We start from the raw sequence: 17,282 nt of genomic DNA on the forward strand, positions 1-17,282 counted from the left end.
GAACAGTTCGCTTAACTTCTTTGTGCTCACTTTACCCATCACCTATATAATTTAAGCTAGTATTTCGTCCGGCTTTACTATTCTTAGGCTATCCTAAAGCCGCTTTCATCTAGCTCTCTAGTATTGACGGACCAGTTATGCAATTCATTTCGAAATGGTTGCTTTAGTAGTCTCGAAAAAGTTCTTTAATGTATATGTTCCAGGTGGCCATCTCCTCCACCAGCTTCCAGTCTTTGTCTATGAGGAAAAAGTACTATGAATTTCCTCTTATATTTCCCAGTAGCTTCTTGAACCTTTGGCTCTCCCCAATTGTTTCCTGATTGTTTTATCGATTTATTATAGTATTAAAATAAACTAAAGGGTAGTTAACTTTTTTATTAATTATAATTTTTAGTATTACATTTTTTTCATGACACTAGCGCCCTTTTGTGGGAAAGAGTTTATCGAAAACACCGAATGCATAGCACTCACTATACCACTGACCAGAAGACAGTCTAAATTCTCTAAAAATATTTTTGAAATTATCCAAATCACAATCCACATCGCATCCAGCAACGGCGATAGAAATTGGTGGCTGTTCAACTGTTGGTTTGTAGAAGGTATTCACAAAATACCGCCCGTTGGTTTTGCTTTTCCTTAATTCGAAGAAGACACTACTTGCAAACGCTGGTTGAGATATTTCCGGGTATTGGAAGGCTTGTAGGAAGCACAGGATATTGAGGTCGTGAAGACTGAAGATTAGGGCTTTTGCTTCCTTTTTACCTTCAATAATTTTATCGAAATGTTCGATGATGCGGTTTATCAGAGATCCGATTCCTAAACCATAAAACATACATTAACAGATTGATAATATTTAAGGTACATTTAAACACATTTATTTAAATTTACATATGGTTCTTCTATATCAAACTAAATTTTAATTAATATGATATGACTAGGTACATTATTTTCATCAAAAGGGAAGAAGCGTATATCTTGAACGGGGTTCTCCGTCTATATATGGAAAACAGAGGTGAAGGTGAAAAGGCTGGTGATATCGAAACTGACTATAAGAAAAGGCTGACTTATATAATGTTGGGACTACAATCCATCTCTGCCAGTTTTCTTAAGAAGTAATTGTGAGCGACTATAAATGTTGTTATCACAGGCTAAAAGCTGTATTATGTCTTGGGGAAAGCCTGACAGTCCCCGCAAGGAGAACCATTCTGCTGCGAGTTGGTCTAAGGGGCATATTTTCCCTGTACATTTCCGGAAATTCGCAAAGGTGCGGCGTTCTGCTGCAGTTAGGTGTCAGTGTTCTTCCTTGGTAATTCATCAGTTTTGGCCTATATTGTTTTATAATTTAGTCGAGAAACAAATGAAAAAAGACAGAAAAGAGGTAAAGATGGAAAAACTTTCACTGTAGCACTGTAGTGACACAAGACTAATTATAGTACGTATTTCTTCAATTAAATTAAAGTACAGTAATCAATTTTCCATTTTCCAATTCCAATAGTACCTGGAATAAGAAATTGTCCTAAAAGGCGGATGAGCCGATAAACGGCCAACGGCATGGAGATATAGTAGGCAACGGAAACCACTATATTAAAGATCCCTAAGGATATTCCAAGAACAATCGTCATGTCAAGCAATAACGACTCAATAAGATATACTGATCATGGATTCGGACCCCAAGATCCGGCAGAGGAAGATCATAGGGAAGTTAAATAAACAAAAAATTAAAATATGCACGTGGAATGTTAAAACGTTATATGAAGCAGAAAGCTTAGAAACCTTTTACTTGAAATGGACAGACTCGATATTTCTGTATTAGGAGTCTGCGAAACAAGATGGCCAAACAACGGGCAGTTCAATTCTCAAGACTATCGGATTTATTACTCTGGGATAAACAATGAGTCACATCAAAACGGCGTAGCGGTCATACTAAAGAAATCACTTGCAAAGTCTGTAAGAAAATTTGTCCCATTATCAGACCGAGTAATGCTAATTCAATTAGCTGTATTCCCAGTGGATATAAATATAATACAAGTATACGCACCTACTGCGCACCTACCGTGATTGAAATATTCTACCAACTTATATCGGAAGCCTTAGCTATGACAAAAAAACATGAACTTACTCTTATCATGGGGGACTTCAATGCCAAAGTGGGATCAGAAAGCACTCTAAATATTACTGGAAAGTTCGATCTAGTACAACGCAATGAAAGAGAAGAACGGTTGGTGCAGTTCTGAATACAGTAATTATGAATACATGGTTTTGTCTACCAAAACGTAGACTATATACTTGGAAGTCTCCAAGCAAACGAGGAGACAATATTGTAAGAAATCAAATTGATTATATAACAGTCAATGAACGATTTAAAAACTGCATAATATCGGTCAAAACTTACCCAGGTGCCGATATTTGGTCAGACCATACTCTACTGTGCTCTACAATCACTATAACTATTCCCAAGAAAAATAATGCCAGACAGTGTAGCGACTATCGACTTATCAGTTTAATGAGTCACACGCTCAAATTTTTTATGAAAATATTGCATTGTCGCATATATAAACTTTGTGAGGGGATAACTGGTGATGAGCAGTTTGGTTTCCCAAACGGTATGGGTACTCGAAAAGCTCTTTTTTGCATGCGAATACTCTTACAAAAGAGCATTGAGTTTAGGAAAAATATTTACGTATGTTTTATAGATTTCGAAAAAGCCTTTGATAGAGTACCATATACATTATTATTTCAATGCTTAGACTCAGTTGGTCTGGACACGTATGACATTAGATTGCTTAAAAATCTTTACTACAATCAGACCGCTTGTGTTAAGGTGGACCAAGAGGTTTCAGCTAAAGTTTCTATTAAGCATGGTGTCAGACAGGGATGTGTTATGTCACCGATGTTGTTTAATGCCTACACTGAACCAGTTTTTGAAATAGCGTTAAATAATCGCCGCGAAGGTGTTAAGATCGGTGGTGAAATTCGAATTAATATCGAAGACTCAGTACTTAGATTAGATAACAAAATCCTAGAAAGGGTGGAACACTTTAGATATCTGGGTAGCTGGATTGACTGCAGGGTTGAAAGTGACGAGGAAATTTCGACCAGAATAGAACTCGCACGGAAAAACTTTATTAACTGGCGTTCTGTATTATGCAGTAAAAGTCTGTCGTTGACCACACGTCTAAGAGTATTGAAGTGCTACGTCTGGTCCACTTTGTTCTATGGATGTGAAACCTGGACAACAAAAATAAAAAATCTCAAAAAATTAGAAGCGTTTGAGTTATGGTGTTACCGTCGCATGCTCAGAATCCCGTGGACAGCACACATATCTAACGAACGCGTGCTAGAGACCGTGCACAAAGAGCGAGAATTGATCAAAATGAGAAAGGTCCAATACTTTGGTCATATAATGAGAGGACCTAAATATCGCTTACTTCGGTTAATCATTCAGGGCAAAATCGAAGGAGAACGTTGGGTCGGAAGAAAACAACTGTCCTGGCTGCGTAACATTAGACAATGGACAGGTCGAACGGTCGAGGAACTGTTTCATATAGCTGCCGACCGAGAATCATTTCATCAGCTTGTCAATATGACGATAGCCAACGCTTGAATACAAGCACGGCACACAAAGAAGAAGAATCAATTTTTACCAACTTTTTATCAATTTTATTATGAAAGTGACATTAAAGTAAATAGATATTTGAAATAAAAAAAGAAACTTACCAAGCTTTTGTTGTTCTTTAGTGTAGCAGAAAAATTTTGCAGCATTTTGTCTTACTTGCCGCAATGTTTCTCCCATGACGCTATTGGTCCATTCTGGCATATTAAGATTTGCATCTTGTTCAATTGTTAGCGTATCAAATAAACCAGATGCTGTAAACATACCTCCGATCGGAAGCTTTGTGTTGTTAGATAAGTATTCATACAGTTCCTTATTGTTTTCATTTATGTCAATGATTTCTGGATCTGTGAGTTCTGATTTCTTGTATAAAGCGTCAAACTTTAAACATATTATAATTTCGTTTGCTACAGCTGTTTCTGTTTTAATCGGTATCTCTATACCGCCGTATAAACCTGTCATGAACGATTTTGCTGAGTTCTTAGTTCTAGACATATGGGATGATGTTACTATTATTTCCTCTGGATTGTAAGCATTTCCAAGAAAATAACTGTAGCGGTCTTTAAATTGTTGGCCTAGGTTGTACAGCTGCTGTGATCCTTTCTGTAATAAAAAAGGGAAGTTTAAAATACATATCACTAAACTGTATAACACATGTGTATTTGACCTTTCAATACATGTACAGCGCATCTGTTATTGAATTACTGGATCATATATACAACATATGCATCACATACAAAAATGCATAAACCCTAAGAATACTTAAACACCATGAAAATATGAAAATAACATTGTACATTTATTTTGAGGTTTTGATTTTAATTTCGAAAATCGTTTTCAATAATCAATAAATGAAAAAATATTCTGATAAGGGTCTGTTTACCTTTTTATCCAGTAACCAGTACTTACTGGGTCTGGAGGGAACAATAAAATATCTTAGACTATAAAAACAATAAGGCAACTTATAATAATACGATAAAAGACAAGAAACAATAAACTTCCATGTAATATTTGTTTTTATTTTAAATTAACGTGTTTCAACATATTTGGTCATTGACACGGGAGCAAAAGTTTACGATAGTACCTAGAGAGTTAGGATACAGAGTTTGCAATAGTAAAGAATAACATTATATAAATTATATTTTGTTAAACAATTGTGTAGTCTTTAAGAAGTCTATTAGGCTCTTGAGTCGGTTCAGAAGTTCTATTAAACTGTGGGTTATATTGTTGGCAATGCGAGTGGTCTGGTAGTGTTGACATTCTGTGAGGATGTGCTTGACGGTCGTAGGAATATCGTTGCAGTGGAAGCATAACTGTTGGTCTGTAGAGAACATAAGATAACCACGTGTCAAACGTGTGTGTCCTATCCTCAATCTTCGTATTGCTATCTTCTCTTTTTTGTTCAGGGATGCTAGGGATAAATAGCTGTTAACATTAGGTTGTATTTCTCTGAGCTTTGTGTCTTTGGTGATCCAAAGTTCCTGACACTTGCCTTGGATATTCCTTTTGAATTTTGATTTTAAATCTTCCTGAAGCTGTATGTTGTAGATGGGTAAGTCTGATGTAGATTCTTCTTTTGCAGCACTGTTAGCCTTTTTATTATGAGAAGGCACCCTTATTATTGTTATTCTCGGGAAGTGTGGACATGGATTGATTCTAGTGTTTTTTGAACTAGGTGATGTTGATTGTAAATATTTTTTAACGAATGAATTGCGAATAAGGAATCGGTGCACAGAGCTACACTTTGATGATTGTTAAAAGGGAACTTGAGAGCTTTTGAAATACTAAAGTGTTCTCCTGAAAACACGCTACATTCGTTGGATATTCGGTATTGTCCTAATACTGTATCAACTGTAGTGACAGACCAGCCAACTCCACCTGCGTTTTGGGATGAATCGGTATAAAGCACCTTATCATAGTGGGATGTTTTCACAATATCCTTGAAAGCTTGTCAAAAAGAATATTATTTGTTTGTTATTTAAAAAAGGTTTATGAAGGAAAGTGTTCATAAAAGGAGGTGTTCAAGACCATGGCGGGGATTCTGATTTTATGCATCAGTCACGCACGGAGCGAATATAATTTTACTATACTATAAAACTATATATACTATAATAAAATAGATACTATATTAGAAAAAACTATTAGAAAAAATAATTACGCAGCGACTAGAAAATAAATTGGAATTTTATCAGCCCATAGAACAGGCGGGTTTTAGAAAAGGCTATGGAACAAACGATCACCTACTGGTAATAAAATTTTTTATAGAAAAATGCACTGATATAATAAACCACTAGCTTTATTATTTGTCGACTATGAAAAGGCATTCGACACCGTAAATCAACAAAAAATGTTGGAAGCCTTGACAGAATGCCGAATTGACCATCGGTATATAAATATAATTAAACACATATACCAAAACGCAACAGCCAGTGTTAGAGTGGGTGATCGTCAAACCCATAAATTCCCGATACAACGTGGAGTACGCCAGGGGGACACCATATCGCCGAAACTGTTTTGAAAACTACGCTTTTGAAATATATATGTAAAAGGGCAAAACTGACCGACAGGGCATAAACATAAACGGAGAAAAGCTTAGCCATCTAAGGTTTGCAGATGATATTGTACTAATAGCTGATCTGATAGATGAGGCCAAAGAACTTTTAAATCAGCTCTACCTTTCCTCGCTACAAGGGGGATTGAAAATAAATATATCTTAAACGCAGATGATGACAAATCTTGTATTCAGCGAAGATATATGCGTAGAAACAAGATACATAGACCAGGTAATGGCCTATAAATACCTAGGTCATGAGATTCGCATAGAAAAAAGTAACAAAACCGTTGAGCTTCTCCGTCCTATAAGACTGACTTGGGCAGCCTTCGGCAAGCTGAACCATATTTTCAAATCGTTTTATATACCAATATGCCTTAAAAGAAAAACGTTTGTATCAGTGTGTTTTGCCAGTGTTAACTTACGGTGCGGAAACGTTGACCATGACAAGGAGAACAGTTCAAAAGATCCGTGTGTGTCAAAGGGCGATGAAGCGTGCTATGTTGGGCGTTTCACTACGAGACAAGATCCCAAATCGCCAGCTACGACAAAGAACAGGAGTGGCTGATGTAGTAGAGAGAATAGCAACACTGAAATGGAACTGGACAGGTCACGTTACTCGAATGACAGATAATAGATGGACAAAATGGTTACTGGAATGGAGACCAAGAAATGATGCCTACCCAAGCAGAGGTCGTCCACCAACACGTTGGACTGACGATCTAAAACGTTGTCATGGGAATTGGATGCAAGAGGCACAAGATTGAGATAGATGGAAAATTATGAGGGAGATCTATGTCCAGCAGTGGATAAGCGAAGATTGAATGATAATTAGAAAAAACTAGAAATGTGTATAATAAACATGTTTATTCTTTAATCAATTACTTTTAATAATATGAAATGAGTTCACTAGAATAGGTTTTTTAAAATTTTCTATAAGTAATGATTGTCTCTTATCTGTTAATATATCTTTAATTCTTTCATTACATGCAATTCAGAAAACTAACCCAAAACATTTTGCAGTACAAATATGTATTTTGAGAACGATTTCCGAAGTGGAGATTGAAACGTCAATAAACTTATTTTAACCTTCAATTGTGGCTTATTCCCATTAAAATAGTAATTACTTAAAAATGCCACAAAAAAATAGCTTCAGAACAATGTCATATTATTGACGCGTATAACCAATTAACGTTGAATTTGAAAATTATTTTTTTGGTTGTACTTACCTCTGTAAGTTCTCCTGCCTCGAGATCATTCCAATATTTTCGATCTTGATAGGGGTCGGTTGGATAAAAGAAAGCTGGAGTTCTATCTCCATGTCTAAATATCTGTAAAATAAAAAAAAAAAATAAGAATACTTTACTATTTAAAACTAGATACGATAAGCGAGAAAAGGCTTGTTGTGCGTTGAAAATTTTTTATATTATTACGTAATTCCTTTCTTCTCTTCTACGTAAGAAGTTGTCAGTGTTGTCAATTATTTAAATATTTCTTTGAAGCGAAACAGGTACATTTTGGAATTATTATGCACTACCAGTTTAATTTGAATATTTTTTTACTTTTTTTACTATTCTGCTAAAAATGAGAAAAATGATTTTCAAATCAGTTTTCAGACCCAAATTACAGCCAGTCCAAATCCAAATTCTAGATCAGTAGTTAATCGTAAAAGTTTGCCAGACTTCGAGAACACATCACACATCTTTGTTACTAACTGCATTTAGTTTTTTTTCTTTTTCTAGGTTCAGTCTGCATGGATCGATTTGGAAAAGCTGTTTGGAGATTCCACTGCCCAACGCTCAATACTCTTTAAAAATTGAAAGTCTTTATTCTTATGGAATAATATTGGTACATGTATTCCAACAATTATGATTTTCAAGTTCTCGTACCTTTTTAGCTTCATGCGTATTGTGCTTTTGTCCATGTAAGCTTCACCTGAATTTTTGGCTATTTTAGACCTGTTTTTTTCACTTGTCTGACTTCCAAATCCTTTTCTTGCCGGTCTGCTTTGGTAGTGGAAACGCATTAGCAGGTAAATCCTCTATCACTGGCTCCGTATTCCACAAAGAAACAAAACGAACTCTTGTTTAAAATACTGTAGTTTATAATAACGTATAACGCAGCAATTTACAATAAAGTATTACTTAGGAGCTATACCACTACACATCCAAAATGATAACAAACTCAACTAACAGTCTGACACAGTGGAACAGGAGTACAAGTGCATTTGTATCTCTTCTTTTACAAGCCAAGTCCTACTCATAGTTGGCTTGGAGGCTAAGTAACTTGCCTCTAGAAAGCAGCGTATGTTAGATTTATCGCTTACATCTCTTTACCTCCAAATAGAATGAAAGATTGTCACTATACCCCTTTATTTCTAGGGTCCCCAAATATAATATTAAAACTGAATTAACTAAAATAGAAGAATCATAATAAAAATTATTTAGAATTGGTGTATTAATGATCGTTTCTACTTATTCCCGATTTATTTCCTTTCCGAATTCTAATCCTCTTTATATAACGAATATACTGTTTCGGGAATTATATCATTCCCCGTCATAAATATCCTCTGGATGCACTCCGAGATCTATTGTTGTGACAAGAAGAGGCCATTATTATTTCCTGTTGCACTCCAGTCAGCTTACGAACGATTGATGGCCTTGTCCGCTGGGGAAAGATGGCAATATCTCTATACTGAATCGTCTAGTGCTCTTTATTATTTTCACGCTAATCTGTACTGTCTACTGGAGTTATCGTAATTATAGTCTATTGAAAGTCGTTAAAGACATTTTTTTTACAACACGAAAGTAATGAACTCGTAATTTGGATAATATTTAGTAATGTGATATTGATTATACAATGATGATACAAGATTTAACATCATGTATGTATATTTAACTAATAGCTAGATATACCTATGTACATTTTGGAGATTAAATAAACAAGACAACGTATACAGCTGATGGACTAATAAAAAAAAATAAAACACTTTTATACTTTAAGATACCAATAGTAATATGGACGAGATAGATAACACTTGGGAACAATAAATTTGTTTCTTTTATACAAACACTTGTTTTTAACTGACTCTAGTTTGTTTATTTAAAGAACAAAGTCGCATCCATCCGAAGATCACTATAGTAGAAGCCACAGTTAGAATGCAGTACAGGTAAGATAGGCGATGTATTTCTTACGGAAGAACGGCCGACCACGTTGCCGGTTTGCCCCGAGTGGCGCGTTAGGACCGGATTTAAGAATCATAGCTCGGGAATATACGCGCACAAAACAATTGCCTATGGTTGTATAAAAGACTATCATTATTGTTTCGTATCATTGTATTTTCGATGGATAAATAAGAGTCATATTGTCGAACTACACAATAACATGAAGAAAAATACTATAAAAAAAGTAAAAAAAATCGGTTGCCTGTAAAGTCGGTTTTACGGGCGAAGATTTTACGTGACAACGTCTTTTTCTCGGTAGAATATTTATTGATATGAATATTATTAAATTGCACAATAGGAACAAGGAATTGAATGAAAATAAGAATTGCACAAATTTTAACTATAGAAATATATTTTGTTTACTAAAACATTGTACATGTAAACTTAAACTTAACTAATTTCTATTTGAGTGATTTTGTTGAGGATAGGACGATGATAGGAGAAATAGCATCGCACCAGCGGACCGATCATGTTTGAGTGGGAGAGAGACGCAAGGCATTCGCCGGTCCGGCGGGCCTCTCTCTCGTTCGGTGACTCATCGTAACAGACGTGAGCGGGCGTTACACTTTTTCATGAGTGACTCCGAGCCACAACCTAATTTAAGACGTTGTGACGTCAATATATCAAAAACTCATTTTCGATAGCTTATCTATATTTTTCAATTTACAATAGCTTTTATTGTAAACCCATTCTTTGGGAAATAAAGATCATTATAAAGTCAGTAGGAGAAGCAAATCAGTTTTAATCCCTATTGTAAACCCAAAGCAAACATGTCTCTATGCCGATTCGGTTACTGGCCTAGACCAAAAACTTGTTGGCAAACACTATGAAAGCTCAGTTCTATTTCATTTTCGCAAGCGGATGAAAATACCTACATCATGAAGCCGTTGCCAGTATCTGTCGTGAATTTAAAACAGAGTATGACTCTTAGGCTGCAAGTAAAACGTGTGGTGTTTAATGTATTGAACTATCATCTGAACTTAAAAAATGGTGACAGCTTGACTATTATTGTAGAAAAAGTTTCGAAAATGTGCCTTGTGTTTACAAAATTTATAACATCCGCGAAGAGGCCCAGCAAGGCGAATTAAAACCGGTACAAAAAAGAAAGAAAAACAGTTTCCAGTTCAATTCACATAAGAATACTTGATGAGGGAGTGAAATTTCGAATAAGGAAAATTGTCCATGATTTTTTTTTTGAAAACATACCACCAACCGTCGAGAGCATAATAAACAGAGTGAAGGATGATGAGGACCTACGAGCTTTTTCAAAAACCACATTTTGTAGGCTACTAAATGGCATGAGTTTTGAATATGGTAAAAGTGGTCGAGATTTGATAATGATGGAAAGAAAGCATATCATATCCCGGAGACACAAGTACCTCAGACAAATAAAAACATTGAAGAAGAAGGCTAATGTAAACCTTGATTGTATCAATGAGTCTTGTATTAACGTCGGTACTTCAGTCAAAAAGGAATGGAGGGACACAACGATCAAGAATCTACGAGATGCCTTCATAAAAGGGCTCTCTACTGGACTGAAAGCCGAAACCCAAAGAGGTCCTTGTTTTATTCTTCTTCATGCTCGAAGTGAAACTGGTTTTGTGGCATGGACCGAATTAACTTTCTTGGCCAAGAAGGGAACCGCTGATTACCACAACTAAATGAACGGAGATCTTTATGAAGAATGGTTTGAGAAGACGTTAATTCTAAACTTGCCGAAAGACAAAGAAAACGTTGTCGTTTTGGATAACGCGTCATACTTCCGCTTGATTTCCCGAAAAAAATTGTGGAACAGAAGGCAAATTAAAGATTAACTTATCGAAAAGAACGTTTTCTTTGAGTGAGTTACTGGAGACTGCGGCCGCATTTAGAGACGAGTACGATATGTACAAAATTGAAACAATTGCGGAAAAATATGGCTTCAATATTTTGAGACTGGCGCCTTACCATTGCGAGCTGAACCCGATTGAGATGGTGTGCAGTCAAATGAAAAGGTATGTGGCTTCAAACAACGTCGATTTTAAAGAAAAAACGGTAAAACTTTTGGGACAAGAAGCTTACAGCGCGTATCTAAAGAGTAGTCGCATAATCATGTGAACCTCGTCAAGACAGTAGAAGAAAAAATGTATGCGGTGGACAATAATTTGCAGGATGATATTAAACCGGTGATGATTCGGAGGATGAGGACGACTTAGATATGGATTGCAATTAATATTAATTAAAGAGAAATATCTCAGATTTAATGCTCATAGGTTTTTTCAGTACTGTACGTACAGTATATTTTGAGTTAGGATATTCTTGTATATTTTATGTACATATATTTTATCGTGTCGTATATGGTAAACTACTTGCATTAGTTTGTATATATGTATATAAGTATTTACGAGGTATTGGATTTTTATGTATACAGACATTTTTTATAGAACTAATTTTTTTTTGTTTATTCTTTTATTTAACTCAGTTAAATTATTGAATAAAGGGTTCCGATGCATTTATTAGCCACGCGCTTCCGTGAAAAATTTTTGTAAATCTTGAAAATATACATTATTTTAAGCTATTTCCAAAAAAAATTTGCGGAATTTCCATTTGTTTAAATAAAAAATGACTTTGAAAATTGATAATTTCACACTTTTTGGGCGGCCATATTAAGAGCTGACTGCGATGTTTCCAAATCTATAAAAATGTATAGTATCACAAATTTCTCTATACTTTAAATGATATATTTTTTGAAGGGAATACTTCTTTTTACGTAATATGCATAAACACTCATTACTCTACTCATCGACTTATATAAATACTATTTTAGAATATAATGATAATCTAAATGCAGTAATTAAACACAAATACTAGATAAAAATGAAAAATAAAAATCATAAATAAATTCTGTACTATATTTAACAAATTTTGGAAATTACTAAAATCATTAAACAAAATTTTTAAAGAAAAAAAAATAAGTTTTCTTAAATTTTAAAGAACTGAAATTCTTCTTATTCCTCTTTGTAAGCAATTCTGCTTGTTCATTGGCGGATTAATACCTCTATGGAAGGCTGTCATTCCACTTATCTCTTCCTATTTTGATGACACTGGTCTCCTCTATTCTGCTTATGTTGTTATTCCATTTTTTTTTTGTATTTTGTGTTCATTTATTTATACACTGTACGTTACATTTTCTTCTAATGTCATCACTTATCTTTTGATTTCCGAGCGTAATTCCTGTAATTCTTCTCAATACTAAAGAACTTAAATGTGCGATGTTATTATAAAAAAATGGACAATTCAGTAATATTATATATTAACGATTCATTTTTAAATGAGGAACACTTTACGTTTTTATACTAGCTTCAGTGGTAAATATACAACAATCGGAACTATATGCAATAGACTAATAGTTTACCTGTGCAAGGTCGATACGGAAAATCGTGGGAAATGTTAAAAATAATATATTGAGCGTCTTGTTACGTTTAGCAGACAGATGGTGATCTACAGACGTCGGTAGGTCATTTCATAGCCCCGGAAAGGAACTCAGAATATCCTAAACTAAACGAAACTAATTAAGATAAAATATATTAATCGGTATATATTATTAAGATAAAATATACAAGTTTTCTTCCTGGGGTGTGAAATGACCTATCCTAACCTAAACGAAAAAAATTAAGATAAAATATATGAGTACTGTCCTGGGGTATTCCCCATCTCATTCCCCAAGAACCTATTCTAACCTAAACAAAAATAATTAAGGTAAGATATATTAATCGGTGTATATTATTAAGATAAAAATATACGAGTTCCCTTCCTGGGGTTGTTTGATGACCTACCGACGTCCACCACATAAAATAGAGTCCTGACTGGTACTCTCAATCCTTCAAAAAATGTACCTGTACATACGGAATACATTTTTTTGCATTTGCTGCACCAAAAACCATGGTTTAATTTATACCCATTTTTCCGTCTCACTACACATAGACGTCGACATTGTCTAATTTTACATTTAAATTGTTCTTTATAAGTAGTCCAATATTTTGTAAATATTGAATTAATTCAGCATCGCTTTTTTGTGTTATATTATTTATATCAATAATAGAATTCACTTCCATTTTTCAGGAATAAAAGCAAAACATAAATTAAACTTGTTTTGACAATTTATAAATTTCATCCAGAGATATTTTGATTTGTTTAAATATTTATCATTTAAAATATTTAAAAACTGGAACAAACCTATCACAAAAATTGGCAACCTCGCACAGTCGCTGTCAAACTTCATGCAAAAAATCATAATAAATCAAACAGGTTATAGGAGCAAAATTTAATATTTTGTTGATATCAACCACAAAATTACTAAATATTACACACTAATATGATATAATTAAAAGGTTAGTAGTGATATATAAGTTTGTTTTATAAAAATATGTCGCAAATTAGCGTGGCTAATAAGTACAAATATGAGCGGCATTGCTACGCGCCGTAAGACCAACACTGCATTCTAACTGTGGCTTCTACTACAGCGACTTACAGTTACATTTTATGTAACATTTTTATACATTTTAAGTGACCTAATAAATTGTCCGGAGCAAAATTTTCAAGTAATGCTTTCAGGTTATTTGAAAAATTGTAAGAAAGTCTTTGAATAAAGTATTTAGGACAGTATAACAGGAAATGATGTATAGTGTCTACTTCGGTGCAAGTTTTGTATTTTGGAGATTCGATATTTGAGAAGAAGTAAGCATGATTATACCTACAGTGTCCAAGTCTTAGACGTGTAATAATAACAAGTTTAAAACTGTAATCCTTCCATTCCCGATTCCAGGCACTTAACAGCTTATTTTTGAAACTAAATTTTAAATCGCTAGTGACACTCGGTTTTGTAATAGGGTTACGCGCACTTGTAAAAAATGCTCATGCTAACGAGACTAAAAGATGCAATTTAAGTTCTCATTCCAGATTGTAAAAAGAAAAGGCTTAATAGCTTGTACGAAACTAGGTTTATTGAACGTCCCACCAGTATGTTGAAGTTCGTTGAGTTGTTTGAATCAGTCTCGAACAAATTTCTCAATCTGGTCTCGAAAGCTCGGGAAAGGCTAGTGCATTATGTTCAGCGATAGAAAAAAACAGTTTGGTAATTTCTCTCTTGGTTTGTTAAACTATTTTAAACGTTATGCTTCCATTGTCCATATTTCTAAGTATTTTTTTACGATTTTGTTATTACTATTGAATGTACAAAAGATATTATCTCTCCTTCAGAAGATTTAAGAAAAAAATTCAGGATTGAATTTTAAAAACTCTCCTTCAGAAGATTTAAGAAAAAAATTCAGGATTGAATTTAAAAAACTCTTTATTTCTGCTTCTAAATTATCGAAAGATATTTTTAGTAATGTGCTTCAAATTTCAAGGATTAGTAAGAGACAGACTTGTAGAGATAATCATTCAAGAACTTCAATTGAAGATTATTGTAAAATATCAAGGTTCATTGCATGTTTAGACAACCTAATTTGTAGTTTATCATAAAGATTTATCAACAATTAAGACATTTTAACTGTATTTCACTTCTTTTTGGTTATGAATCTCCTTTTGACAGAAGAGAATTTGATATGGTGTATAAGAATAAGAACTTTGAATACCGATACAGAAGTTTTGGATTTTTCTGATTACAGGTTTTTTTCAAACATCAATGGACTTTTTAGAATTTTGACTTCTATTCCTATCAGTACGACCAGTGTTGAGCGCTTATTTTCTAATATGAAGAGAGTAAAAACGTATTTGAGGAATAGAATAGTTCGTTAATGAAAGGCTTTCTGTACACAAAATGATTGTACTTACCTCCACAACTGATAACAACTCATCTTCTGCCTTACATCGACACCACAAACACACCAAAAACACTACCAAAGTTAAGCAATTCTTCATTCTAGTAAGGACTGGTACTAATTGAAAATTAATTAATATCGCATGCGTTTTTACCTGTTTTTTAATACCCAATTTTTGTTAATGACTGTGTATTTGCCTATCATCAAACAGTTGTTTAAATAAATTAGTAAAAATCAATTTAAATATAAACCGTAATTGGAATACATTTAGCCTAATATTTCCGTTAGTTTTATTAGAAAGATTGAGATTTTGAGAGACCGGTAGTTATACATGCAATACAATGAATTTACTTAGGAAAGCATCAAAATTGTTATTCATTGTTCATTTTTATCAAAACTGATATTCATTTTTTCTATACTAGGAACAAGTAAATCAACTAAATTTAATCACGTGAATATTTCGAGAAAAAGCTATCTCCTGAATAAGTTAATTCTTCTATGCACGTAATTCTCTTACAAGAATTACTAAAACAACATCTTCCATATTTAATTATGTTGTCTCAGATTTTTCATCCTTTGATGTACGCTCTACAATTATTAAGGCAGGGTTATCTGTTCATGAAGCACTATACGTACTATAAGTATACTACATATACCAAGTTCCACAAAGAATCCTCAAAAACCCAACGTTTAGGTAGGATTTTTTCCGCTCAGAACTTAAATAATCTCGTAAATTCAAAAATTTGTGCTTGACTTCTGGGTGGCACTTTCTCTTTCTGTGGACGTGAACTATAATTTCAGTGATTTTTTAGATACGCTTGTCTGTATTTATGTCCCGATTTATGTCCTTTCTCGTTGAAACATTTTATCACAAAGTCAGTTTGGCTTTTTATCTAATAAATGTACCAGTGATGCTATGTTTTCTGTACTACATGAGGTCTATCAAGCATTAAACAATAATCTGTACATTGCCACTGTTTTTTGTGACTATGCCAAAGCTTTTGATTGCGTAAATCACGACATTTTGATAAACAACTAAATTTCTGCGGTATTTGAGGTATCTCTTTGAATTGCTTCCAAATTTACTTGAGCAATAGGAAACAACTACTTAGAGCAAATGATACTGACTCTAGTCACAAAAGCATTGTATGTGGAGTACCACAAGGTTCAGTATTGGGTCCTCTACTTTTCCTTATTTTTATAAATTACATCAATAACTTAAAAATCGATGGAAAAATTTTTCTTTTTGCTGATGATACCAGCATTACCTGGAGGAACTCTAATATTGTAACTCTTCATGCAACATGGAATTGTAAAGATTTAATTGATATTGGACAACATGGCTTTTCTAAAGGTAAGTCTACATGCACGAACTTAATATTGTATACGAATTTTATAGCTAATTCAGTGGAACAGAAGGGTCAGGTTGACGCTATCTACACAGACTTCTTAAAAGCCTTCGATAGAGTTAACCATGATCTGCTTATTGCTAAATTAAATGGCTATGGATTTGGAGGTAAAATAATTGAGTGGATAGGTAGTTATATATCTGGTAGATGTCAGTATGTTAAATATGGAAATTGTTTATCTCAACGAATATCTGTAACCCCAGGAGTTCCTCAGGGGTCTCATATTGGACCTCTCTTATTTAATATATTTGTTAATGATATATCATCAGTGATTAAAAATAGTAAATTTCTAATGTTTGCTGATGACCTTAAAATATTTCGAATAGTTAATGACATAGTTGATGCCTCTTTGTTACAGAATGACATTAAAAGCTTAGCTAGTTGGTGTGAGGTAAACATGCTATACTTAAATATACAAAAATGTTTTAAAATTACTTTTGGAAGAACAAGAGAGTTTGTAAATTATGATTATTGTATAAATAATGTACCTTTAGAGGCACGTCATAATATTAAAGATTTAGGTATACATTTTGATTCTAAACTAACTTTTAAATATCACATTAACGAATCTTCAGCTAAAGCTTTAAAAATGTTGGGATTTATTCTTAGAAACTGTAATTAGTTTTCAGTACAAACTTTAAAAATATTATACTGTAGTTTAGTTCGATCAGTTTTGGAGTATGG

The 17,282-nt window shown here is 33.7% G+C and overlaps 1 protein-coding gene across 1 annotated transcript; it reads right to left on the reverse strand.

The window, feature by feature from the left end:
* Positions 1–366: 366 nt before the first annotated feature.
* Positions 367–15,356, reverse strand: LOC140437757 (testicular acid phosphatase homolog). Its single transcript, XM_072527467.1, has 4 exons — positions 15,203–15,356; positions 7,394–7,495; positions 3,718–4,216; positions 367–816 (listed from the first exon to the last, which is right to left on the reverse strand). Exons 1-4 carry the CDS (start codon positions 15,287–15,289, stop codon positions 416–418), a joined length of 1,089 nt encoding a protein of 362 aa, XP_072383568.1. The 5' UTR covers positions 15,290–15,356; the 3' UTR covers positions 367–415.
* Between the last annotated feature and the right edge of the window lie 1,926 nt (positions 15,357–17,282).

This window comes from Diabrotica undecimpunctata, chromosome 1 (assembly GCF_040954645.1).
Source record: "Diabrotica undecimpunctata isolate CICGRU chromosome 1, icDiaUnde3, whole genome shotgun sequence".
In the NCBI taxonomy this organism is placed as follows: Eukaryota; Metazoa; Arthropoda; class Insecta; order Coleoptera; family Chrysomelidae; genus Diabrotica; species Diabrotica undecimpunctata.